The 27,297-nt window shown below is 37.7% G+C and overlaps 1 protein-coding gene across 2 annotated transcripts in view; it reads right to left on the bottom strand.

Moving 5' to 3' along the window:
* CADPS2 (calcium dependent secretion activator 2) overlaps positions 1-27,297 on the bottom strand; it is a 497,272-nt gene that overhangs the window by 295,088 nt on the left and 174,887 nt on the right. For both annotated transcript variants that reach the window (XM_022582192.3, XM_022582255.3), the window contains exons 4-6: positions 16,359-16,439; positions 9,969-10,205; positions 4,742-4,863 (exon numbers count right to left, since the gene is read on the bottom strand). In XM_022582192.3, coding sequence (XP_022437900.2) covers positions 4,742-4,863; positions 9,969-10,205; positions 16,359-16,439 — 440 coding nt within the window. The remainder of the gene's footprint in view (positions 1-4,741; positions 4,864-9,968; positions 10,206-16,358; positions 16,440-27,297) is intronic.

The raw sequence follows: 27,297 nt of genomic DNA, 5'->3' as shown, positions 1-27,297 counted from the left end.
ACACACAAATTAATATGTTGAGGCCCTAATCCCCAATGTGATGGTATTTGGAGGCAGGGCCTTTGGGAGGTAAGTGGGCTCAGATGAGGTAATGGGAGTAGAGACCCATGAGAATATTGGCATCCTTATTATGGGATGAAGAGAAATGAGATGTGTCTCTTTACCATGTGAGGACACAGCAAGAAGGCAGCCATCTGTAGGGCAGGAAGAGGGCTCTCACCAAGAACCCAACCTAGCAGGGCTATTATGGTTCACTATATAATCAGGATTAGTAACCAGAAAATACCCACAAAGAAAAATCTATCCCCAGATGGTTCTACTGGTAATTCTACCAAACACATAAAAAATAATTAATACCAATTCTTCATACCCTTCCAAAAAGTAGAATTTTATGAGGCCAATAAAAAATCAGACAGATGCCAACAAAAAAAAGGATATTATAGACCAATCTCTTATGAATACAGATTTTAAAAATCCTCAACAAAATACTAGAGAAAATAATCCAGTGGCAAAAATAATTACAGGGGCTTCCCTGGTCGCACAGTGGTTGAGAGTCTGCCTGCCGATGCAGGGGACACGGGTTCGTGCCCCGGTCCGGGAGGGTCCCACATGCCGCGGAGCGGCTGGGCCCGTGAGCCATGGCCGCTAAGCCTGCGTGTCCGGAGCCTGTGCTCCGCAACGGGAGAGGCCACAACAATGAGAGGCCCACGTACTGCAAAAAAAAAAAAAAAAATTATATACATCACGGCCAAGTGGCAATTAGGCAAGGTTGGTTTAACACCCCCCCCCCCGCCAAAAGCATATAATGTAATGTACCATATTGATAGAATAAAAGGAAAATACCATATGGTCATCTCAATAGATGCAGAGAAAACATCTGACAAAATCCAACACCCTTTCATGGAAAAAAACCCACTCAAACTAGGAACAGAGAGGAATTTCCTCAAACTGATAAGGGGCATCTATGTAAAAGGCATAGCTAACATCATGTTTAATGATGAAAGACTATGCTTTTCCTCTAAAATCAGGAATACAAAGATGTCTTTTCTTGCCACTTCTATTTCACATTGTACTGGAGGTGCTAGTCAGGGCAATTAGGCAAAAAATGAAATAAAAAGCATTCAGACTGGACAGTAAGAAATAAAATGATCACTATTTGCAAATGACATATTATATAGAAAGTAGTCTAAGAATCCAATAAAACATGTACTATTAGAATAAACAAGTTCAGCAAGGGTGCAGCAGATGGAATTAATATACAAAAAGTCAACTGTATTTCTATACATTGGCAATGAACAATCCAAAAGTGAATTTAAAAGAACAATTCCATTAATAATAGCATCAAAAAGAATAAAAATACTAGAAATAAACTTAACCAAAGAAGTAGAAAACATACTTTGAAAACTACAAAACATTGTTGAAAGAAATTAAAGATTTAGATAAATGGAAAGATATCCCACGTTCCTGGGTAGGAAGACTTAATATTGTTAAGTTGGCAATACTCTCCAAACTGACCCCAGATTCAATACAATTCCTATCAGAATCCAAGCTGGTGATATTTACAAAATTTTTGCAGAAATTGACAAAGTGAACCTAAAATTCATATGGAAAACCAGAACAGCCAAAATAATCTTGAAAAAGAACATATTTGGAAGACTCACACACCTGATCTTAAAACTCAGTGCAAAGCAATGGTAATCAAGATAATGTGGTACTAGCATAAGGAAAGACATATAGATATATCAATGAAATGAAACTGACAGTCCATAAATAAACCCATGTATCTATCATCAAATGATTTTCAAAAGGGTACCAGGAATATTTAATGGACAAGGAGTAGTTTCTTCAATAAATGGTGTTGGGACAACTGGACTGTCATACACAAAAGAAGGAAGTTTCACCCTACATCATACCATGTACAAAAATTAAAATGGGTCAATCACCTAGATGTAAGGGCTGAAATTATGACAGTGTTAGGAGAAAACACAGGGGTAAATCTTTGTGACCTTGGATTTGGCCCTGGATTCTTAGATATGACACCAAAAGCACAGCAACAAACAAAAACTAGGTAAACTGGACTTAAAGTTGTAAAACTTCGTGCTTCAAAAGACAGTACCAATAAAGTGAAAAGATAATATACAGAATGGAAGAAAACATGTGCAAATCATATATATGATAAGGGTCTAGTAGCTAGAATATATAAATAGTTCTTTCAACTTAACAACCAAAAGGCAAACAACTCAAATAAAAAATAGGCAAAAAGCTTGAATAGACATTTCTTTCTCTAAAGAAGCTATATGAATGGCTACTACAGCATATGAAAACATGATCAACGTCATTAGTCATTAGAGAAGAGCAAATCAAAACCACAAGATACCACTTTACTCTTACTAGGATGGCTATATATTTTTAAAAGTCAAACAACAAGCATTGATGAGAATATGAAGAAATTTAACTCTCATACATTGCTGGTGGGAAAATAAAATGGTGCATTGTGAAAAAGCATTTTGATGGATTATCAAAAAGCTGAACATAGAATGACCATATCATTCAGCAATTTCACTCCTAGCTGTATACCCAAAACTGAAAACAGGTACTCAGATGGGTATTTGTATACCAGCCTTAACTGCAGCATCATTCACAGTAGCCAAAAGGTAGAAACAACCCAAGTCTTATTAGCCTAGATGAATAAACAAAACGTGGTATATACATACAATGGAATATCATTCAGCCATAAAAAGGCATGAAGTCCTGACACATGCCACAAGATGGAAGAACCTTGAAAATATGCTAAGTGAAAGAAGCCAGTCACAAAAGAGCACATATTATTGTTATGTATGATTCCTTTTATACGAAATGTCCCAAAAAGGCAAATCCATAGACACAGAAAGTCAATTAGTAGTTGCTTAGGGCTGAGGTGATTTGAGGCTGATACGTAAAAGGTAAAGAGTTTCTCTCTGAGGTGATGACTATGTTCTAAAATTTACGATGGCTGCATAACACTGTGAATATACTAAACCAGCTAATTTTTAAAACAGACACCGAACCCCTCCCTTGACTCCATATGCCTTGCTAGAAACGGTCCCAGTTTCTCTGTCTCACACAGCCTCCTCTTGAGAGGTTTTAACCTCTTAAAGAGCTGTTTATCCTCATTATTTTCACTTCACCGTGAATTAGTAAATTCTGACTGAGTACCTACGAGGTGCTAAGACATAAGATCAATAGGACAAGAGCTCTGTCCAAAAGGACAGAGGAAGGGAAACAGTACAAGATACACAGATGAGGAACCCATTAATCTAAAAATTATACAGTGATGAGCCAGAAAATATCCCCTTAGCATTGGGTTGTCTAAAGGAAGGGGCTGTTCTCAGCAAGTGATGTTTAAGTTTCTCAGTACTAAGGATCCAGCTATAAAAAAGGTAAGAGGCAGAGCAACTGCAGGCAGAGGGAAAAAGCAAGTGCAATGATGAGAGAAGGCTGAGAGGAACTTCATGAGGTCCAGGGGGGCGGAATAGTAACTGACCGGGGGAACAGAGAGACAAGGTGGGGTCCCAGAGGTAATGAGAGGCTGGTCAGGGGAGACCTGTAGGGCTTTGTAAGGCAGGGTGAGAAGTTTCAGTTTGTTTCTTCTCAATCCCATAATACTCTGTGCACATCTGTCCTGTTACACTTAATTCTCTGTATACCTCCTTGGACTTTGCCCCAAAGAAAATCAAAGTTTCTCGTTCATCTCTATCTAGCCGGTGCTCAGCCAGAATCTCAGAGGTTGAGGTTTCCTGAATGAAGAATCCACATATTGACACCGTTATAAGGCAAAAATCCTAAGGCCTGTAAGAAATTCTAAATAAAGTTTAAATGGAAGAAAAAGTGTTATCGAAAGGCAGTGTGCAAATGAAGGCCAGGCAATTTTCATTTAAATTCCCCTGGCCCACGTGGTTATTTCTACCAGAGACTGTGATATTTCCCACGTTTGAATCAGTTAAAAAGAACATCTTCCAAACTTAAACTCACTCCCAGAATCTGAAACATAAAACTGCCAGCAAAGAACAGCTTTAGCATCTCCAGTTACTGCACGGTAGTCATTAACCGGTTCTCTAACTCAAGCCTACTCGCTAAAGTATCCCAAGACATTGTCTAATATCTACCTGAGCACCACCACAGAGCTATAATACACAAAAATGGAAAAGCTATAGATTACATTTCTAGTAACTGAAATAGGATCAAGCACTGCCTTTTAAATAACACATGATAACAACACATGCATTCCTTACAAGTGACTTACAAACATTTAATTGCCTAATAATTAGCTTCACATTTGCATGCTGGATTTTCTGTTTGTGCTACACAGGGATTCTGCATAACTCTAATTATAGCCTCATTATCCAGAAAGGCACACACTGATTCTAACACAGTTGAGACAAAGCTAGCCAAATAACAGAGTGTAAAACCATACGCTTCTTCAAAGAGATAAAGCACATCTCTTCAAGAGGGAAGAAAGGCTTCCCTGGTGGCGCAGTGGTTGAGAGTCCGCCTGCCGATGCAGGGGACACGGGTTCGTGCCCCGGTGCGGGAAGATCCCACAGGCCACGGAGCGGCTGGGCCCGTGAGCCATGGCCACTGAGCCTGTGCATCCGGAGCCTGTGCTCCGCAACGGGAGAGGCCACAACAGTGAGAGGCCCGCGTACCGCAAAAAAAAAAAAAAAAGGGGGGAAGAAAAACACATTTTTTTCAGCTGGCTTACTGTGGCCTTGAGGCTTCCGCCTGGTCTGTCTGCAGTTTTTCTCCTCCTTCCACTTCCATTGTACAGTAAACAATTCGATTGGGAGCGACTGACTTCAAACCTTCCACTTCCATTATGACAATCTAAGGATAAGAAAAATGTTTCACTGATTCGTCAAGCTGACAACACTTAGCAATAGAGACGGCAGTATGAACTACATATGATTAGGAAGACCAACTGATAACATTATCTGGCAATATCATGGTATTTTATCTTCTTTATAATCCACCTTTATTCATGGAAGGCAAGTAACATTTTGAGAAAGTCTGGTATCTGAAGACGCATCTCCTGCCAGTTATGAGAGATTCAAGTCTCTAAATATGAGCCACAATGAAGTAAGTGAGATATAAACTCAGAGCCTGAAAAGAAATTATGGCAGGTCTGCACGAGGCAAAGCAGAATTATTAATGAAAATTCAGTGCATGTGTTAAAAGGATTCAGGTTGAATTCCACATAAGGCGACTGGTAGACACTGTCACCATCACACCAATTCATTGATATCAATACATGACGTCAGAAAATTTCTATGTTCACTTATTTTATATGACTACTAGCATTGATAAAAGAATTTTCTTCATAGCCACTGTTTACCTTATGAAAATATGGAAAATATAACTTGGCAATGAATATCTTACTATTAACTTGACAAGGAAAACAATTTTCCCCATCCATTAAAGGCATATACCAATTTGATGCAGTCTACTGGAAAAGGGTGGAAAGACTGATATTACCTTATATATTTGTAACTCCTGGGGGAAAGGGAAACATAGTTTTCAAGTGTGCTTTTTATGTCTGTATAAAAGACTGCCAATCTTAAAATATTGTAACCTAACATTCTTACTGGATGTGCACATAAAATATAACTATTACTAAATATCATTTATAATAGTTTTTTAAAATCAAAACTTGCATCATGAAGTTTCCTAAATTCTCAAAATTAATAAAATATATTCAATGACCTTTTTATACATGCACATGTATTGATCTCCTGTTGTATATGTATAAACAAGGTTAATAGCATCATTCATGCCATGTAGCTACCAAAATATCCACTAAAAAGATGTGTGTCGGGGCTTCCCTGGTGGCGCAGTGGTTGAGAGTCTGCCTGCCGATGCAGGGGACGTGGGTTCGTGCCCCGGTCTGGGAAGATCCCACATGCTGCGGAGCGGCTGGGCCCATGAGCCATGGCCGCTGAGCCTGCACGTCCGGAGCCTGCGCGTCCGGAGCCTGTGCTCCGCAACGGGAGAGGCCACAACAGTGAGAGGCCCGCATACCGCAAAAACAAAACAAAACAAAACAAAAAAAAGATGTGTGTCATTTATTGATCTTTTAATACATTATGAAAATCATTACACTCTTCATAGAGTTCTGATATGAAAGTTCAGGCAAAAAGCCTCAAAGGAACAAACCATCTTAAAAGAAGTTTTCTTCCTTTCAGTTCTGGTACAACAGCTTTTTTTTTGTAAATACAAATGCCTATTATTTTTGTTGCATTTTTTCATAAAAACATATGGGAAACTGATCACCAAAAAATACGGGTCAAATTCAGAACCATTTTCCTCCCTCAATCAAGGCTTTTGTCATTTTGTCACACTGAAACGCATACCAACGTATGAATTAAAATGAAGACAACTGAAAACAGACTATGAGAATTAATAGATAATAGTAAGTTTTCACAGTTGCTCTAATACTCAAGGAAGTTTAGATGAAGTACTAAACATGAAGCAGAATTGAGTACACAAGATAAATCTAGAAATCTTGATGGCACTGGTTCCTATATGGGAATATGACTGTTTGTCCTGCATCTCTTTCTGTAGCGTGTTTAATAGCCAAAGTGCAAGAGAGAAGAAAGGAAGCATCTGCTTAACACTATTTCTGTCACCTCTACTACAAAGCTACTATAAACAGGGCCTCCTAAAACATACGAGTTGTGAAACAGTTTTCTGTCCCTCAAAACAATGCTCCCATCTGTTCCGGGAATGTTCTATCCTGCAGAATTGCCACTTTCAAAAGACGTAACTTCTGTTATGAATCCACACATATAAGTAAATAAAACACAGTTCTACAGATCTGACTTCCAAAAGGAATTTGAAAAGTGGAACTAGTCTCAATCATTAATGATAAAGGCAGCTAAGAATTCCATGGACCATCAACTAACCTAAGTTATCTTAGGCAACTGTTTCAACCAACTGCCAGTAAAACTTGATAATGAAACTACAGAAAATAAAACTGATCTGTGTTCTGCCTTTTCTTCCCAGATCTCTGGATAACTGATGTAATCAGGATAAAACAAAGTTATTCTACAAGCATAAAGAAGGGAGGCATGTACAAAATACGAAACCAGATAACACGCTTCTGAATAATGCATTGTCCGCCCACAGAGTTACATGGCACTCAGGCATGTGCGGGTTGTGGGTAAAGGCAGCTGAGCAGTATGGTGAATAGGGGGACCACACACGTACCTCCAAACACAGAGGAGGTCACAGGGTCTGCCGGCCCTAGAACACTCAGTGTGAACATCAACTATATTCATGCCACTGACACCATTCCCCTTACAACAGACTCATAACTTCATGGATGAACGTTTTCCTAACCTTACTTGAATATTAAATTGTAACATACCATTGTTTAGCTTAGTGTTTTGTGAGTTAGCTTGTCTCTAGCTTTATAAGTCTCTCTGAAGGCTTCATAAATGAAGAGACGTAAGAGTAATCTTGTGAGGCTAACTGCTGTGTTTTGATACCATCAAAGTTCCCAATTCAATAAACAATTATTGAGTCAACTGTTTTAGGCTGTTGGCACTGTTTTAGGCTCCTGGGATACCTCAGTAAACAAAAAAGGAAAAAAAAAAGACTTTAACTTCCTAAAGCTTACATTCTAGTAAAGAAAGCCAGATAATGAATAATAAATATAATAAATAACTGATTTATATGTTAGGTGGTGTGGTGCAAGAAGGGAGGAGTGGGTAGAAATTTTAAAGAAATGATAAAATTTTTAGCAGTGTTTCAAATCTGCACTTATTCATTTGACTCAGACTTCAGTTCCTAGAAAAACTCCTTCTCCACTGGACCAGCCTGACAGATGAAATGTGAAACCCTTAAAATGGATTAACTGCTTGCCCTTCAGAGTTTTCTTAGGCTGAAATCTGGTGTCTGATGAGCAAGGCCTGGATAATGGGCAAGAGATAATTATTCAATTTAGCTAGGCTGAGGTCAGAGGCCTTGGGGCTGGAGGAGGTACCTGGTCCATTCCCTCAGGTATCCCATAGACAAGCACTGTGTAGTCTGCCCTGAAAGAGACTTCATTTTGTTGTGAGACACAACTCCTCTTTAAAATACTGTAGGCAACATGGGACAGATCTGTACTATGCCATGATAGGAAAATATCTGCCTTATATAGACCTAGTAACAGAGGATGTCAAAACGATTGTAAAAATATGGAAGCTTCTCAGACCATGGCAAAATGAAGTTTTAACTCATTTCATCCTCCTGACACCCTTTTATTGCTAACTGAACAACCCTGTTTAACATACTGGCAATGGAGCACAGAATAACAATTCATAGTTTCACAAAAAAACTAACTCATGAGCATAATTTTGTTTTCAAAAGGGAAAGAGAATTCATAAAAGCTAATTACTTAACAATGGTGTAAGATTTTTAAACAACAGAGAAAAGAGAAAGTGTTTTGAACTGTTTTCAGTTCTGCATGCTTATAGAGATAATGGTAGGTTTAAACATTACACAAATCATTTGCTTTCTAAATTATTTTTTATTATTAATGAATTTAAATGCCAAACTCTTGTTAGAAAAAGTTAGACTGTAATTAAATAATTGACTTTGTTTTGTACAAAACCTTAAGAAAAAAAGAGTTGGCAGTTTTCATTTTAGTTGGCAGGAAGCCTGACGCAGGAATGATTGGGAAATTCTACACCTGAGATACTATGTAGTTTCAAATTAAACATCCTGAGGTTATGAGGTTAAACAGATTGAGAAGAAACCCAGGAACAAAGCCACTCGGCAAAGTTATTAGCTAATCCCTGAACTGGGTATGGAGTCAGAAGAAAATCTCCTATTTCTACCCTGACACTGAATTGAATCTATTAACCTACAAAGAAAATGTTAGCCTGGAAGGGAAGAAAGACAGGCAGTTGTCTTATCCTCAAGCTTGAATTTCTCTTAGAGTTGAGTAAGTGGAGGAAAGAACAGAAGCAGACATTTGCTTTTTCTGCCATAAACAAAGCAAGCCAAGTGTAAGAGGTATCAACAAAAAAATCTAAAGCTGTACCTCCTAAGACTCCACATATTTTGCTTTGTCAATGAGCAAACTCAAATAGCAGTACTGGGACCTAGCAGAGAGAGTACATAACAATGCAAGAAAGGAGTTACAAGCTTGAATTTTTGAGAGGCTAAAAATTTAAGCTGGATATTGCAAGCATATGTGTGGGTGTTGGGTATAAACCCATACACATATCCATGGATCGGCCCATATACAGAGTTTAGCAGTGAGGAAATGCCATCATGAAAAATATCCACAGGGAGCAGTAGAAGGGGTCAGGGATCAATGTCTTTGGTTTCCAGTGATCTGTATAAAAGGGATGAAACTCTGAAGTCTTGGGGAACACAATTTTAAATGCACAACATTTATTCTCGTTTCTTTTTAATGATATTTACTGTACCTGTAATGAAACGGCAAATCCTAGAAAGGAAGAAGTCTTTACTTCTCATCATCTATAGTACCCAATACTGTACATTACAGCTGGTTTATGCGATTTGATTCTAGAAAGATGATCTCGTAGTTAAAGCAGATTAAAAACAAGAATAACCAAAAGCTTGAAAGGAGTTTCCAAATTACAGAGAATTCAATTATGTGTTTAAATCCTATTTCCACTCAAGCATGTTTCAGTGCTTACTCTACCAATAAATTTCCACCAGCCTAGGTGGCGCCAAGAACACTTGCCTCAAAACTTGTATTATTTTATTATTTAATCCTAACACCACTGTTATGTTTAAAGGACAATTTGCGTTAATTTGCATTCACACTCTGATTGTCTAGCAAATGAAGAATAATTTAACTTCTTCAAAATATATTACATTGCTTTAAATTTGAAACGTTACCACCAAGGTCAGCGGAAATGACCCTGTAGCCTCATTTACACTGCCGGAAGCAAACGCGGGATAAAGCCACTTACCTCTAAGGTGAATGACAGCACCACGTCGGACTTTGACAGCTGAATCTCATTCTCATCTCCTATGTCCAAAAAGGCAGAATTCTGCGAACGTTTTAATTTTTGTAATTTAAATTCTGGACCACCTTTCGAAACTGGAAGACTCTCCAAATTGGCCATTAGCAAATTCACTGAAGACCGCAACTCTTCTATATACATATTCTCCATCTCTTTTGCTATAAATCTGGGGAATTTTCTTTCCTTGAAAATAATTTTTAAAATAATAATGTTACACAAGTCATATTTCAATTTTATCGTAAAAGATTATATTATGGATATATACTCGACTGTCTTAGAAATTGTGATGCTCAATGATACTTTAGTCGCTAGGCTTTAAAAGCCTCAGGCTTAGGCAATTTTGATTATATTTAACTGTACCTTATCTACCTTATGGAGGATCATTATCATAAAAAAGGAATCACATGATATACATTTTCAGCTTAACTTTATTTTTGATATGGTATTTATTTAAGGGAAAAACCAACTCTAAAAAACATACATGTAAAAAGTTTTAGTGTATAGATGAATCTTAATTAGCCACTGATATCTTTGAAATACTTGGAACAACTGGTCTATAAGAAGAATGTTCAGTATATACTGCTCTGACTGTTAAGAAACAAACATTTTAACAGTATCTCTCTTTCATACCACTGATGTGTTAGGCATTCAAATTGAAAAACCTTTACTATGAAATAGAAATATGGCCATACTTCTAAAATTAGTTAACTTTCATGTCATACAAATGTATCAAGATCCCTTATTGCCATAAATTCAGTTTTTTAGTAAAGGTTTAGAAAAAATTAAGTTTAAAGCCTAATGTAAATTTATGATAAAAGCTGTACATGAAAAAGTAATAATATTAGGAGATTCAATTTTCTTCCCAAATTACATGAGTGTTGCCATTCAGTCCTCAGACCTCTGCAATCAGACTTCTGCTTCCTTCACTCAGTTAAAAGGACATTCCAAGTATTGACACTTAGATAGATATTAACAGCTATTGCCAAATTGCCCTTCGAGAAGGTTATACCCATTTACATTCCCACAAATAGCAAGTGAGGTTTCCTCATACTCTTGGCTCTTTCTTTAACCTCTGACAGCCTGGCACTTAGGTCTTCTCTCTGAAAGGTAGAGGGTATACAGCTTTATGATGGGAAATGCGATGTAATGTAATGACAGCGGTATAAAACTGGCTGGGGGATGACAGCCTCAAGCTGCCATCATTCAAATGAATGACTGCCTAATGTTCCAGAAAAATCAATGCCTTTACTACCATTTCCTTTGGCACCATTCAAACTGTTACCTAAGAAATCCCCATCTCCAGGGTGAATGGAATACATCCACAATGCATTCATCAACCTACCCCTGGTCTGACTCACTTGCACCAGTTTGTTCATGGGCTGGAAAGGAGCATCTGGCACCACCTCATGAATCAGTCCCAGAGTCCTGGACCACCTGTTTTTCTTTTCCCCCAATATAACCTTGACATATTTCTTTTTAAAAATTTACATATAATCAATGTTAAAATTGCGTATTTATATCACAGAGAGATTAAATATCTACATCCATAATTAACTTTCCCAAGGAAGATTCTTAAGTATCCTTTTAATATTCCTCTATAGCTTGAAGCAACATTCCCACACAGTAAGTTTGCATCATCAGGAAAAACACATAACTACTCAGTTATATAATAACTTGGTTTCCTTTGGGGATGCAGGGAATAATGTTTTGGATAGTTTTTCAATACATGCAAAAGAGGAAAAAGATAAAATAAAGCATAAAAACATTTTTACATTTGTGGACTAATTTTAAAAGCTGTCATAAAAAGCATCCAAAACTCAGATATAAGGCAAAAAGGTGAGGGAACAGGTCCTTCCAACGTCATATGTGAGCAAAGGCCATCCAAGGACCATGTGGGGGAAATGTACCTAGTTCAATTTACCGTTTACATTGATTAAAGATCCTGTTTACAAGTGAAGTCACACGTTACTTTGTAGAATTTTGTGTGGTACAGATATAAATAATGTGTGTCTGGTGACTAAGATAATCCAATGGTTATAGTTTAAATCCCTGTTGGAAATTAACCACTGGATTTTTTTTTAACCACTTTTATATCTAATACTTGAATCTTATTTTAACTTTGCCTAAAAACACCTACTTTTCAAATGCCCTTCAGACTAGTTTTAACATTAGAAACATTTTAGCAAAGCAAAAGGCAAACATATCACATGTTTGAAAGTTTGGATGTACCAGTTATTTTCTCCAAATTTTTAAGGCGTTTTTTAATGGAAAACTTAGCATTAGCACATGAAAAAAAATCTATTCTTACTTAGCTTTCATTAAAAACACTTCAGTCATTATCATTTTTCAAGGAGGAGACTGGCAGGAATCACCCAAATTGACTGTTTCATCAGCATTTTCAAACTTTTCAGGAAATAGACTATACTAGATTTTCTTTTTCTCTCTGGGGAAAAAAACCCCAACAACTCTCTTTTAAAGCTTTAAGGTTTGTCGATAATATTTCATAAATTTTATTTAGCCTGCTTATGTTGCCTCTTTCTTGGAAACAAAACCAACTGTACAACTAATGTACATATTAAATTTGATCTTTTAAATTAGAACAGCATCAGAAATAGGGTTATTCTGTAGTTTACCTGTGAGTTGTTCCTATAAACCACAGTTTCAACGTTCTAATTTAGTCCTCTGTACAGCTTAGCCCATAAGCAGCCCTCACGCACTATATACATTAAAAAAAATTTGCTCCACAAAATTTCCATTATTCAACTTTAGTCACTGTAAGAGTTCTTAACTTTCCAGTAGATGAAGCATGGATCAGAGGGTAGGATGAACACGGTGACAACTGTCAGATCGTGGAAATATACTTTGAAGATAGATAGAAATGGATTTCCTGATAAATTTGGCATGAGGAGAAAAGGAGTCAAAGATGATTCCAAGTTTCTGACCCTGATGTACTAGAAAGATAGTACTGCCAAGAACTGGCCTACCCTGACCACTTGACTGGAAATTTTCAACACTCTCCTTCCCTCCCACATTCCCGATTCCACCTTCTCTGCTTTATTTTCTAAGTAGCAAATGTTCACCTTCCATAATTCAGTTACAGTAATTACTGTAAGTCTCTCCCAAATAAAATGTAAGCTCCCTGAGGGCATGGCAGGAATATTTTTGTCTGGTTTTATCCTAAGAGAACTACATTTGTCTGGATGTATCCCAAGTACCTAAAATAGTGCCTGGTTATCTTAACAGGTGTTCAAGAAATATTTATTCATTGAATTTATGAATAGCAAAATTCAGGCTCCAAAAGGTTAAATAAGTTGCCTATATCGAGGAAACAGCAATCATGAACCTGGCCCACAGGTCTTTCTGGCCCAGTCCACCCCCATTTTTTTCTCCTACTACTTCCTATTATGCCTTGGCTAAAATATTAAAGTCAATATTTACATCCCTTGAAACAGACTTCTGCCCTGTGGCTTCAGTGTTATTATACTGTGTTGTAAAGCATGACAGGTGTTACTAATAGTTGACTGCAAACTATAAACTATGAATAAACCACACTTCTGGATTTATGAGACTGAAGAGGTCAGGGCCTAAGAGAGCAAACCTAAGCTCTGGAGTCCAAAGACCAGCGTTTGAGGTCTTCTGATTTGTTAAGTAATCTTCCCTAAACCTCAGTCTCCTTGACTATAAAATAAATTCATTATATCATCTGCCCTTGTGGATTCACAGGATTATTGTAGAGATCTAAGACAACAAGGTCAGTAAGTTATATTTAGCCTTATATTTTGTGAAGGTGGCTTAAATTTGGTGAAACTGAAGTAGAAGGCAATTAAACATGCTCTATCTGCTCTGTCAATATATTTACCAAAAGGCATTATATTTTGGGGTGTTTTTTTTGCTGTTGTTGTTGTTCCAATCCCATCAGCTTCAATTCCTTCCTTCTCCACGCTTTTTCTTTTTCCACACACACACACACACACACACACACACACACACTGTATTTTATTTTTACTGACAGCAAGCATTGTAAATGGATGACCACAACAAAAGCAACAGTGATTGCGATGACCAAACACGAAACACACTCACGCTGTGTCATAATATTGACATTCAGTCCAGGAATCCTCCACTGTAACAGCTCCTTTAAGTGAATTTGATTTGTATATTTTTTGCCTCTGAGTCCTTGTGGGCTTTTTTTTTTTTTAATTCGAACAGAAAGTCACAAAAATTATAATCATCCTCATCAGTTCACTCAGTCCCACGTAATTAATTTATTTTCATCTTGATCTTTTGTTAGCACTTTTATGAATTCATCAGTTTTCCATTAGAGTTCTGAAAACGCTTATTCATTCAGTTCAGCAGTATAGTCAGTTCCCAGACACCTGTCTCCACGCTTTTTCTACTTTATCAGCACTTCTGATGAAATCATCAAGGTCCCCGCAAAGAGAAGCTGCTGTATGTGCATCACTGACCCTGCTCCTCTCACTCAGTCCAGAGGTTACACACACACCACACATCCTCTCCCACAGACATGAGCTCGGGGACACACCCAAGGCTTTCCATCCTGTTCTGTAACCCTCTAGAAATTCATCTAAACTATCACATATTCAGCCAGGCCCTTGAAGAAGTTCAACTTAATGACAGTGTGTACAGCTCAGGTACAATCTAAATACAAGTAGGCAACTGAGAAATGCTGATCACAGGTCCAGAGTCCTGCCCACACTGTCAGGCACATCTCTCTGGATTCTCTCTTAGCCTCAGGGCTTCAAGAAGAGCAGTGCCCTTCCAGACACAGACAGCTTCCAACTCAGGTTAGCATTCTGGGGAATGCATTTCTCTCCCTAAAGCTTCCAAAAGCCTCAGGCTAATACTTGATTCCTAGCCTATGAATTCCACATCTGAATCTCTAGAATGATGTAGTACCTCTCCAGAGGGTGGTAACAAGGTGTGTTGTCTTTTCACCCTCTGCCCTTGGCTTGGTTCTCACAACTTACGGTCATCTCTGTTACCCAATTTCTCTCAATTTTCTATGTATTTCTATTTATATCTATTTCTCAACAACTTGGCTACTTTTAAATTTCATACACATTTAGATAAACACAGTACTAGTCTTAAAACTTACATATTCATAAATACATTTTTCTTTGAAAAACACAAAACTTCAATAGTCACATGCAGTATGGGATATATCTCCTTAAAGTGCTGGAAAAGTTCACTATCTTGATTTGGGAGGTGGTTAATACAGGGCGCATACACACTCATCAAGCTGTAAACTTAAGATCTGTGCACTTTGCTATATACATGTTATGCCTAAAGTTTTTTAAATGAAGAAAAATCCCCAACAGAGAGGATTCTTCAGAGAGACAGGGACAGAGACAGACACAGAGGGAGGGAGGGAGAGTCTATCAAATACTCACGTTTTTCATTTAGCAAAAGGAAAAAAATCTTATTCTCAGATCAACAGCATTATAACCTCAAGTCTATTTTAAGAGACTAAAATTTTATTTTTACCACTGAAGTAAATTAATGCATCAATTTACTAGAGAATGATTTAGACAAAGAGTCCTCAGAAGTAAAAAGAAACTCATGGCTTTTGTTTGAAATCTATTTCTGTTCACACAATGATTGTATAAATAAAAGTAAACAAAATATTGTATTCAATATGCCCTATGAGACGCTGTACTAGAAACTTCAAATTATATTTTTCATCCATTCAAATATTAGTTGACACCACTGTGTGCCAAGCACTGTGCTAGATACTTCGGAATATACTGTATGATTCTGCAGGCAGGATGGTTTTCTCTCTGATTATATTATGCTTAGTGCAGTATTAAAATTCTTCTAAGTCTGGCAGTTTGAGAAATTCAGGCATTGCTTTAAGAATAATCTACAAAAGTTATCACTGGGGCTTCCCTGGTGGCGCAGTGGTTGAGGGTCTGCCTGCCGATGCAGGGGACATGGGTTCATGCCCCGGTCCAGGAAGATCCCATATACCGCGGAGCGGCTGGGCCCGTGAGCCATGGCCGCTGAGCCTGCGCGTCCAGAGCCTGTGCTCCGCAACGGGAGAGGCCACAGCAGTGAGAGGCCCGCGTATCACACAAAAAAAAAAAAAAAAAAAAAAAAAAAAAGTTATCACTGAATTTAAACATCTTATATAAGGATGGATATGTAAAATAGATAATGTGCTCCATTTTAGATAATATGCATTCAGGTACCTGGGCTTAAGAGGTATGCGTGAGAAAATAAAATTATTCTGGCTTTATCTATACAAAACTCTTTCAGCTCACAGAAATCTAAGTACAGAAAGAAATGTGGTACAGTATATCAAAGTTAACAATTTACCTTTGCCATTTTCTCTGCCAATTGCAAACGACCATCAAGTTCCCTTCTGATCTGGGCTGCTTGTTCATCTGCATTATCCAACTTAAAAACAAAACAGAAATCACACATACATGATTACTTAATGGCAGTGACCTACAGATTAAAGCAAAGACAAAATGACTCTGAAAAAACTTTATAAATTCTCTCAACTACCTACTGAGAACACAGAAAGTTGTTTAATTAGATCGACACTCTAATTAAATTTCTTGGGCACTTTTCATTGTGTTTTGCACACAAAAAAGGTAATAAATCTCTAAGGTTAACAGCTCAGCTTACCAAAAAATCTAATTATAATAATTCTTTGCCCAACCTGTCCACAACAGAGCTAAACCAAGAAGTCCTTGTTTCCTTGAGGATGCATTAAGCTGTCATTAAGTTTATTCAGGCCATCCTTCTGCCTTCATTAAGGTCAGTCCTAAATAGTTCAAAATAGATAAATCTCTTGCTTTGTTCTATCAAATTCCCAGAATGCATTTCTGGATAGTGAGATACTGAGTAATGTTTCACTTTTTTCCTTGATCTTTGAAAAAATATTTCCTTCATTTTTATAATAAGTTTTTACTTGTGCTAAACTATCAAGGCACTATTTGATTGATTGCTATACCTTCTACCATTTAGGTCTTCATATGCTCCTCATTCTAGTACCAACAGGCTCATACTGCCAAGAAATCCCTTCACAGACCGGCACCACGTTAGAATTCTATTCTCTTAATCTAAATTTGATTGAAAGCTTAGCATGCTATCCTCATTTTTATAGATATTTCCACCTACATGGAATATTACTTTAACTTCTCCACTGACATAATCCTTAACTTTTTCTATAACCTCTTTTAACTTTTCCTCATGATTCCTTCTATCTCCCTGTATTAGTTCATTAAGACCTCTTAAATCGAGGCAGTCCTATGGGCCATGCACAGTGTGGGCTGCACTGGGTGGGTTACAGATGTGAACAAGGCCAATGGTTCTCTTTAATTCCTTCCCCTCTCCCACTTCCCTCATTAAGAAGCCTAGACCACACAATACAACCATGCTTTAGTAAAAGTCCATCTAAAAATTGGATTAGTACTGAGTACAACATTAAACACCCAGGAGAATACAGATTAACTTGTCCATTTGCTGAAGAACTACAAATTTACCATGTTACATTTAAAAAAATAGCCTTAATAAGAAAAATTCTGAAAAAGATGAGTAGGGGCAAAGCAGGTCAGTAGGATGGTGGTGTCAGGATGTATACGAAGGGTCAAGAAGAAGGGTAGGTGCTCCAGTAAGAGGGCACCAAATGTCTGGAGGTGAGAGCAGACAGTGGTTTGGGGAAGGGAATGGAATGGGGGGAGAGGGGGAAGAAGGGAAGGTTCATGAGAGATGGGGCTGGAGAGAGAGGTGGGACTACCTTATAAGCCTACTCTTCGCAGGCAAATTAGGGAGGTTGGAATTGGTTCCTATAGCACTGGGATTTCACTGTGAGGTTTTAAGCAGGACTTCGGAAAGGTCACTGTGCCTGTCTCCATCACAAACAGGTTAAGAGGGACATAAGGAAGTCTACCTGTCCCTCTATATCAATCCATCTATCTGTTTGTTTAACAGATCTAAGGTCACCTTTCCAAAAAATGTTCCCAAGTTTATATAAAAAAATCAAGTTTATTTAAAAACAAGTTTTTAAATAGCCAAGATTTTCTTAAACTAAATCCTTGTCATAAAGGAGTTGCTATGTCATCTCAAAATGAAATACACTTTTTATTTTAATTGATTCATATTCAAAATCAAACAGAAGCAAGTCTCTCTGTTCACTGCATCTGAAGTCAAAATGACTTACATTAAAAACTAACAAAATTATTAAGGAAAAAAATAGATGGTAAATGCCTATTCCAGGTAACCGAAATCAAGGTCCTAAAAACAAAAATTATGTGTAAGAACCCTAACTACAATACCTCAAATACAGTAAACGTAATATGGGTATCTTCTCATTTTGCTTAAATGCTGATAAATATTTTTCCACAAAAAATAAAATGGTTACTTGCAGTGAAGAGTTACAGTTCCACCAAGAAATAGCATTTAACATCTTAAAACCTTAAAAATTCTCCTTCATATTTCACCACAAAATATTATTTAACATCTTTAACTATTTGTATCTTCATATTAACAGTTCTTATTTAACTTTAAATGGAATTGTTTGAGTCACTTCTGCAGTCTGCAAGTGTTTTCTTTCTCAGTTTTCTACTACTTTAAAAGAATATTAATGTCTTAACTGCATTTGTCTGAAAACATATAGACAAAGAAAAGCAGAGCATTACTGTACTGAACTGTCCGTTAATAGCAATCAGAGCCTGAAATGTGACTGATGACTACAGTGCCGTTTCTGTGAAACTAGAAAAGCATACTCCCAAACGTGTTTACAAAAAAAAGAGGAAAAGCTAATATAATAAAGACAACCAATAGAACTTTTTACTGGTTGTCTTTGTTTTATGTAATGCTAGACAGAATTCAAGGAGGTAAATCAGCTGGTTAACTATAAGTAAGAATTTTAGTTTACCATTCCATGTGCCATATGTTTTGTTTTCTTTTGAGTATTACGAAACTCAAACACAGTTGAAAGTTCATATAATTTTTATGAATGCTTTTTTTTTAAAACATCTTTATTGGAGTATAATTGCTTTACAATGGTGTGTTAGTTTCTGCTTTATAACAAAGTGAATCAGCTATACATATACATATATCCCCAGATCTCCTCCCTCTTGCGTCTCCCTGCCTCCCACCCTCCCTATCCCACCTCTCTAGGTGGTCACAAAGCACCGAGCTGACCTCCCGGTGCTATGCGGCTGCTTCCCACTAGCTATCAATTTTACGTTTGGTAGTGTATATATGTCCATATATGTCCACTCTCTCACTTTATCCCAGCTTAGCCTTCCCCCGCCCCATATCCTCAAGTCCATTCTCTAGTAGGTCTGTGTCTTTATTCCCGTCTTGCCCCTAGGTTCTTCATGAATTTTTTTTTTTTTTAAGATTCCATATATATGTGTTAGCATACAGTATTTGTCTTTCTCTTTCTGACTTACTTCACTTTGTATGACAGATTCTGGGTCCATCCACCTCACTACAAATAACTCAATTTCGTTTCTTTTTATGGCTGAGTAATATTTCATTGTATATATGTGCCACATCTTCTTTATTCACTCATCCAATGATGGACACTTAGGTTGCTTCCATGTCCTGGCTATTGTAAATAGAGCTGCAATGAACATTTTGGTACATGACTCTTTTTGAATTATGGTTTTCTCAGGGTATATGCCCAGTAGTGGGATTGCTGGGTCGTATGGTAGTTCTATTTTTAGTTTTTTAAGGAACCTCCATACTGTTCTCCATAGTGGCTGTATCAATTTACATTCCCACCAGCAGTGCAAGAGTGTTTCCTTTTCTCCACACCCTCTCCAGCATTTATTGTTTCTAGATTTTTTGATGATGGCCATTCTGACTGGTGTGAGATGATATCTCATTGTAGTTTTGATTTGCATTTCTCTAATGATTAATGATGTTGCGCATTCTTTCATGTGTTTGTTGGCAATCTGTATATCTTCTCTGGAGAAATGTCTATTTAGGTCTTCTGCCCACTTTTGGATTGGGTTGTTTGTTTTTTTGATATTGAGCTGCATGAGCTGCTTGTAAATTTTAGAGATTAATCCTTTGTCAGTTGCTTCGTTTGCAAATATTTTCTCCCATTCTGAGGGTTGTATTTCCATCTTGTTTATGGTTTCCTTTGCTGTGCAAAAGCTTTTAAGTTTCATTAGGTCCCATTTATTTTTGTTTTTATTTCCATTCCTCTAGGAGGTGGGTCAAAAAGGATCTTGCTGTGATTTATGTCGTAGAGTGTTCTGCCTATGTTTTCCTTTAAGAGTTTGATAGTGCCTGGCCTTATATTTAGGTCTTTAATCCACTTTGAGTTTATTTTTGTGTATGGTGTTAGGGAGTGTTCTAATTTCATTCTTTTACATGTAGCTGTCCAGTTTTCCCAGCACCATTTACTGAAGAGGCTGTCTTTTCTCCATTGTATATTCTCACCTCCTTTATCAAAGATAAGGTGACCATATGTGCGTGGGTTTATCTCTGGGCTTTCTATCCTGTTCCACTGATCCATATTTCTGTTTTTGTGCCAGTACCATACTGTCTTGATTACTGTAGCTTTGTAGTATAGTCTGAGGTCAGGGAGCCTGATTCCTCCAGCTGTGTTTTTCTTTCTCAAGATTGCTTTGGCTATTTGGGGTCTTCTGTGTTTCCATACAAATTGTGAAATTTTTTGTTCTAGTTCTGTGAAAAATGCCACTGGTAGTTTGATAGGGATCGCACTGAATCTGTAGATTGCTTTGGGTAGTATAGTCATTTACACACTGTTGATTCTTCTAATCCAAGAACATGGTATATCTCTCCATCTGTTTGTATCACCTTTAATTTCTTTCATCAGTGTCTTATAGTTTTCTGCATACAGGTCTTTTGTCTCCTTAGGTTTATTGCTAGATATTTTATTCTTTTTGTTGCAATGGGAAATGGGAGTGTTTTCTTAATTTCACTTTCAGATTTTTCATCATTAGTGTATAGGAAGGCAAGAGATTTCTGTGCATTAATTTTGTATCCTGCTACTTTACGAAATTCACTGATTAGCTCTAGTAGTTTTCTGGTAGCATCTTTAGGATTATGAATGCTTTCTTAAAGGTTGACTCCTCAGTTGAGATAACTGCAGTTTCACATGCAGTTGTAAGAAATAATTGAGAGATATCCATTGTACACCGCCCAGTTTCCCTCAATGGTAACATCTTACAAAACTAGACCATCATGTACAACCAGAATACTGATACAGTCATCCATCCTATTCCAGTTTCCTTAGTTTTATGCACACTCATTTGTATGGATTTCTATACAATTTATTATCTGTCTAGGTTCACTCAGTCACCACAGTCAAGACACTGAACAGTTTTAACACCATATGTTGCCCTTTTATCACCACACCCACTTCCTCCACCCAATCCCCAGTTGGTTAGTTTTATACAATGTACCTCATTTTCAGAATGTTTAAAAATAAATTTAATAAGGCAAATAGATTTTAATTTCCATTATTAAATTGGAGATGTGCTCCCATGCACAAGAGATTAACATTTATAAACAATGGATTGGGGCCACAGACCTCTTTAATCTACACGTTCACTGCCTAGGTGCTTTCCTCAAAGTGCATGGCCATAAACAGCATCTATTCACTGATAACTCCCAAGTATGTATTTATAGCTCCAACCTCTCACCAGAGGGCCAGTCTGTTATTTTCAACTGCCTACCTACCATTTCAACCTGCATGAAGACAAGGCACATTGCATTTAACATGCCCCAAATGGAATTCTGATTGCCATTTCCCCACCTCAGTCACTCCTTCCGTGAGTAATGCCATGTCACATAAATGGCACACATATTTACCATTTGTTCAAGCCCAAAGCCTAGGTCTCATCTTTGACCTCTCTCTTTCTTTCACAGCCCACGACCAATCCAATTAGAGTTATGTAGTGAAACCCAGAATCACATAGTTGAAGGCAGACCAAATCCAGGTACTCTTACTCCTTGGCCAAGGCTCTTTTTTTGCGTGGTGTAGTGTATCTCTAGCCACTTGAAGTGCATTTCACTTTGTCAATACAGTTGTATACATCATTATGGTGAAAATAATCTTTTCTTTTCTGAAAACTTGGTTTTGCACACTACCTCCTCTCCTCCTTCCCCTCAAGAAAAAAAAAAAAAAGTAGAAAAAAGCCCATATGGATGGTTTAATAGATGTGGGACATCAGACTTTAAAATGTTGATGATGTATCCATTTCTAGTGCCTGATTTGGGCTGTGAGATAAAGACAATGGGGATAATTTGGGGACCATGGAGTTGGTGGTAGAGGCCAGAGACAAGTCCTCACTCCACAAGGACATCTTTTAATTTCATTTTCTTTTACTTTAAATTCCTGATTACAACACTTTATATGACAATAGATTACTTATACTTCACAGATATTCTTTCCTGGCACAGAATGTTTTCCACGTCTTTCAAAGAGGGTCATTCAACCCTGACCATAACAGATGCCTAAACATATCTTTATTCTCTGCAATGCCTTGAGTATCTATTATACAGAACATTTTATCACTTTAATTATCAAAATATTTCAATGTCTTGACAAATATTCAGTACTTTTATTTTCCGCCTGTTCATTACACAGGGATTGCTGTTTCCAAATTCAGAATTCTCTTGGCTATGAAGTTCTTAACCTGGACCTTCAGGAGTCTGAACCATTCAAGTTGGGAGCAAAATTTGGAGAGATATGCACTTTTCTCCTTGAGGAATTGTTTGAATTTCATAGCTTACCCAAAGGGGTGGTTAACTCAAAAGAGGTAAAGAACCATGGCTCTAGGAGAATCTTCTTTATAGAAGTCTCTATTCATTTCTTCTAGAAGAGGCTGTCTGGCTTCTCAAACATAAGCAATGGAAAATGGCCACCACAGGCCTACACATCATCAACCTTACCCTTTCGAAGATTTGTTAAATTCTTCATAAAAGGACACTAAGACATAGGCTCTGAACAATGTTGACTGAATGGCCCACAATTACTTTACTAACTCTATGTTTTTTCTACACCTACTGTACAGCAAGCACTACTGAAAGCTATTCTGTAGCTGCAGAAGTAGTGGCCTTCCAGGAGTTCACATTTCATACAGAAAACAGTAAAAACAACATTTAAAACAGAATAGAATTGCCACCAGGAAGCTACTGATCAAGGAGTGTGGGAAATCAGTGATGGAAGAGATGTTTTTCCTGGTTGATAATATCAGGATGAATTTGCTAAAATGGAAATATTAAAAAATGGACTTTGAGGAATAGAGAAAATACTGATCTGATGCCGCATCTATTAGTCTTGACTTGCAAATCTCAAACCCTGGGCTCTCTGGGCCCCAGTCCTCTCAAGTTCCGTGGAAACAGTTCTGAGAAGAGAAGGTCTCAGAAATCAACAAATCTCCCTTCGCAGAAGTCCTTGGGAAGACCCAAAGACTTCATTGGTGGCCAACTATCTTACAGGTAAGAAAATTTTAAACCGCATAAGAACAACCTTACCAAGTTTTACCCAACAGCTTCATTTTATAGCATCTGATATCATTCTTCTAACGCTGTAAAAACTACAAACATCAAATACTCAAATTCATTAAATTTGCTCATATCTTAAAGAAAAAAAAAAAGTCTTCTAAAAAAGCACTTTTCATAGCACTGTTTAGCATCATTGCCCTCTATGATTAATCTATTTTCTAGAACCAGGATAACTGTCTTCACATTGTCAATCACTAAAAAAGGGGATTAATAGCTGTGTTTTCCCATAATGATGCCTTTGTTTGCGCTAACCCCAGTCAATTGTGCCCTTCTCCCACTGAAAAAACAATTAGTTCTTTTCTGAGTCCCCAGTCCAATTATGGCATATCTCTTTTCAAACAAATTTTATTCTGTTACTTTCTTATAACATTCACCTTTATCTTTTAGTATGAAATATACAAGTACACTAGGATTTGCACTGTTACATAAATAGTGTTTTCCCTGAGATTAATTCATTTGCTGATTATTCTGTTTGTATCATCTATAAATCTGGTGATCTAGATATAATACATCATGAGAATGAATTTGCACAAACCTAACCCCAATTCCAAAAGAACACTCCACCCAACATTATAATTTTCTCACAGCCCAGTGTTTGACTTATTTGACAGTGCCAAATATGCATGGATTTTGCAACATAGCCTAAAAACCCTGGTCAAAAGCTGTATTAAGAATTAGCAAATTCATTTACTTCATCAATAAATTTGTTAATTTTCTACCATCACTTGAATCAAATTACTTATCGTGAAGATAGAGTACTGATTGTTCCTGCTCTGTTTTCTGTGCTGAGCCCCCTCATTCTCTCAGCCCATAAGCACACACAGTTGGTCCTTAGCTGTTCTAGACAGAGTGTCTGCTGTTGTATATGATGTCATAACATAACTCAGCACACAGCTCTGGCCTCTCTCCTGAGTCCCAGTTCTCTATCTCCAGTTGAAGGCAAGGTCTTTCCTTTCAGGCATCCAACAATGGCCTCAGCTAAGACTGAAGTGTCCTTCTTTACAATCCATTCTTCTTCATGGCTGCCCTGATTCTCACTACCCTTGATCAGGCTAACATCTTAGAAGAGGAGGAGGAGTAAAGGGCAGGGGGATGGAAGTATGGGTGGAAGTGAATGAAAATAAGTGGATATGAATGAGAAAGAATGATACTCAAACATCTCAGCTTAGTTTTCAGGTCCACCCTATTTTGTACCAATCTCACTTTTTAATCTCTTGGATACTTGCATTATTTATACAAATTAGTTTGCTCATTATATACAAAACATATTACATTTCCCCAATCATATACGTTGTGTGTGTTTCTCCTGCCTGGGGTGCTCTTCTTACCTACCTTCATTGTCCAGATCAATCTCCAAATCTTCTGAGAAGACTACCTGCCTACCTATTGGGTAACAAAGCAGGTACTATCTGACAATATGTCTTTCATAGTAGTCTTCTCATTATTCAACTTCTCAGATATTTATGATCCCTACCTCACACCACAATATATGACCCTTGTTAGCTCACCCTACCACCCTAACAAGAGGCCTAAACCAATCCATCTCCAATGGTGGGATTCCCGTAACCAGTCCCAGTTTTAATGTAAATGCAAGGAATAATTCCACCTGTATTTGAAAGGTTCTTGGACCCTAACATCCCTCCAGACTGACCCATCTTCCATGAGGCAACCTCCCTCAAAAACAGAAGCAAAAAAGTCCTTCCTTCCCGGTATCTGATCATTGACAATTAGCCAGCAACTCCAAGGTAACTAAAACTCTTTCTGCAACTTCGTGCAGCACAAAGAGCACAAGGAAGTGAAGTGATCCCCGTATTCTCAAGAGGGACGCATTGCCTGGATGCTGTTACGTCTGAGTCAGGGAGCACTCGGCTGCTAAAGGCAGAGCCTGTAAAGATCACTCTCACGTCTACTTGCTAAACTGTGCATAAGAAACCTGGCTCGGAAAGAGCAGTTCTGCCGCAGCTTCTCAGAGAACAGTTCTGAGAGTCTTAAAATTGCATTTCCCAAACCACACTTCCCTTTGAATACTACTTAAAAGTAGAAAAAAGATGAACAAGTTAATGAGATATAAAATTAGCCTATGTGAACTGAACTAAACTATATTAAGTAATGGAAAAAAATGTTCAAAAGTAAGAACACAACAACTTTAACTTCAAACATAAAAACCAGGGGACTTCGATAGCCTGGAGACTATGCATACATTATTGCCTAAAATGGTAGGTATAACTTCGCAAATTTTTGCACATCATGAAATTTTCCTTAGGATTCCATTTGGTATTAACATTTTATCTTCTAGACAGAAGTCATGAGCTAACATTTTCAAGCAATTATTTACTAACTATACTTCCCTCAATAATTGAATATACATTCACATTAATAAGGATGAAATGGAGAGATTTTAGCACTAAGTAAAATAACACAGACACTATCAGTGACTTTAGAGGACGCTGTCAGAGCAGATTAGAACTTTAGCCTCATCAGGACTAGTAAGAGGTGAATTTATACAGCACTGTATGTCAGGAAACGTTCTAAGTGTTTGTAAACATCATTACATTTAAACCTCAGAGCAACCATATGGAAGGAGTTCCTATCATCATCCCAGGTTAGTAATGAAAAAATCTAAAGCACAGACAGGTTTAAACAATTTTCCAGGATCAAGGTCACACAGTTCATACTCGGCAGGGCCAGGGTCTGAATCCTATAGTTTGACCCCAGGGTTCAACGTAACCACCTCCCTCTCCTTCACGACACCTCACCCTCAGTTTCCATTCTGTCAGTCACTTGCCATGAGGGCCCACAACAGGAAACACGTTAAATATTACTGGACAATTTACGGTAAAAGGATTTAAATATTTATCCTGTGTTCAAGTTGTTACAATGCAATAAGAGAGCCATGTATAAGTATCTATAATACGAAGTAGAATATCACAAGCTTTTGGGTATGCTAGGGAATTATACATTCCTCACGGATTTCCCCCTCTCCCACAATATTTAAGAAAAATGAGTGAAGGCAGGAGCACAGCAGGCTTTGTGGAGCAGGAATTTCGCTTGATTCTTTAAGAACAGAGAAGGGGGATTCCAAGTGAAGAGAATAAAGTGAGACAAAATTAAAATTCAAGAAAATACAGGGTGTAGATGAGGAACAGGGAGTGCTTCGGCTCACCTGGCACAGGGGGTGTGTAAAGAATCGTCACATGGGGAAGAATATGGGAAAGAACATAGAAAGGCAGGTGGGGGCCAGGCTGAATGCCACAGATGTTGAAAGCCTAGCCAAGGGCTATGAACTTCATTCTGTTAACAGAGGAGCCATATTTTTTTTCCCTGTTCAAAGCTGGGTCATGAGAACAGGATGGTGCTTCAATAATATTAATATGGCAATAAAAACATGTAGGATTAGAAGGGAGGAAGCAGGTGAGAGGTTACTGTCACGCTCCATATGAGAGGTACTGAAGTTTCCAGCTACGCGGATGGTTGTGGAAGACAAGAGCAGACACTGCAATATAATGGAGAAAGTAGCAGTACCAGATTATTGTTTGGACTGGGAAGGCAATAAACACGAATGGCTCCTGGTGTTGAGTCAGAAAGCTGAACATACATAAATAGAACCAGGTTTGAGATGAGAAAAAAGAGCACTTTGAACCTGCTGAGTTTGAGAAGTTTCAGATTCAGCAGTTTGCCATGGATGTACAGTGGAAAGAAGAGCTGACCTACGTGAAAAGCTGAAAGGGAAACTCAAAACAAGCATAGCGAA

This window comes from Delphinapterus leucas, chromosome 9 (assembly GCF_059928025.1).
Source record: "Delphinapterus leucas isolate spDelLeu-1000000601 "Yukka" chromosome 9, BTC_Dleu_Yukka2, whole genome shotgun sequence".
Lineage (NCBI taxonomy): Eukaryota > Metazoa > Chordata > Mammalia > Artiodactyla > Monodontidae > Delphinapterus > Delphinapterus leucas.
The sequence above is the reverse complement of the archived record's forward strand: the minus strand, read 5'-3'. Positions and strand labels throughout refer to the sequence as shown.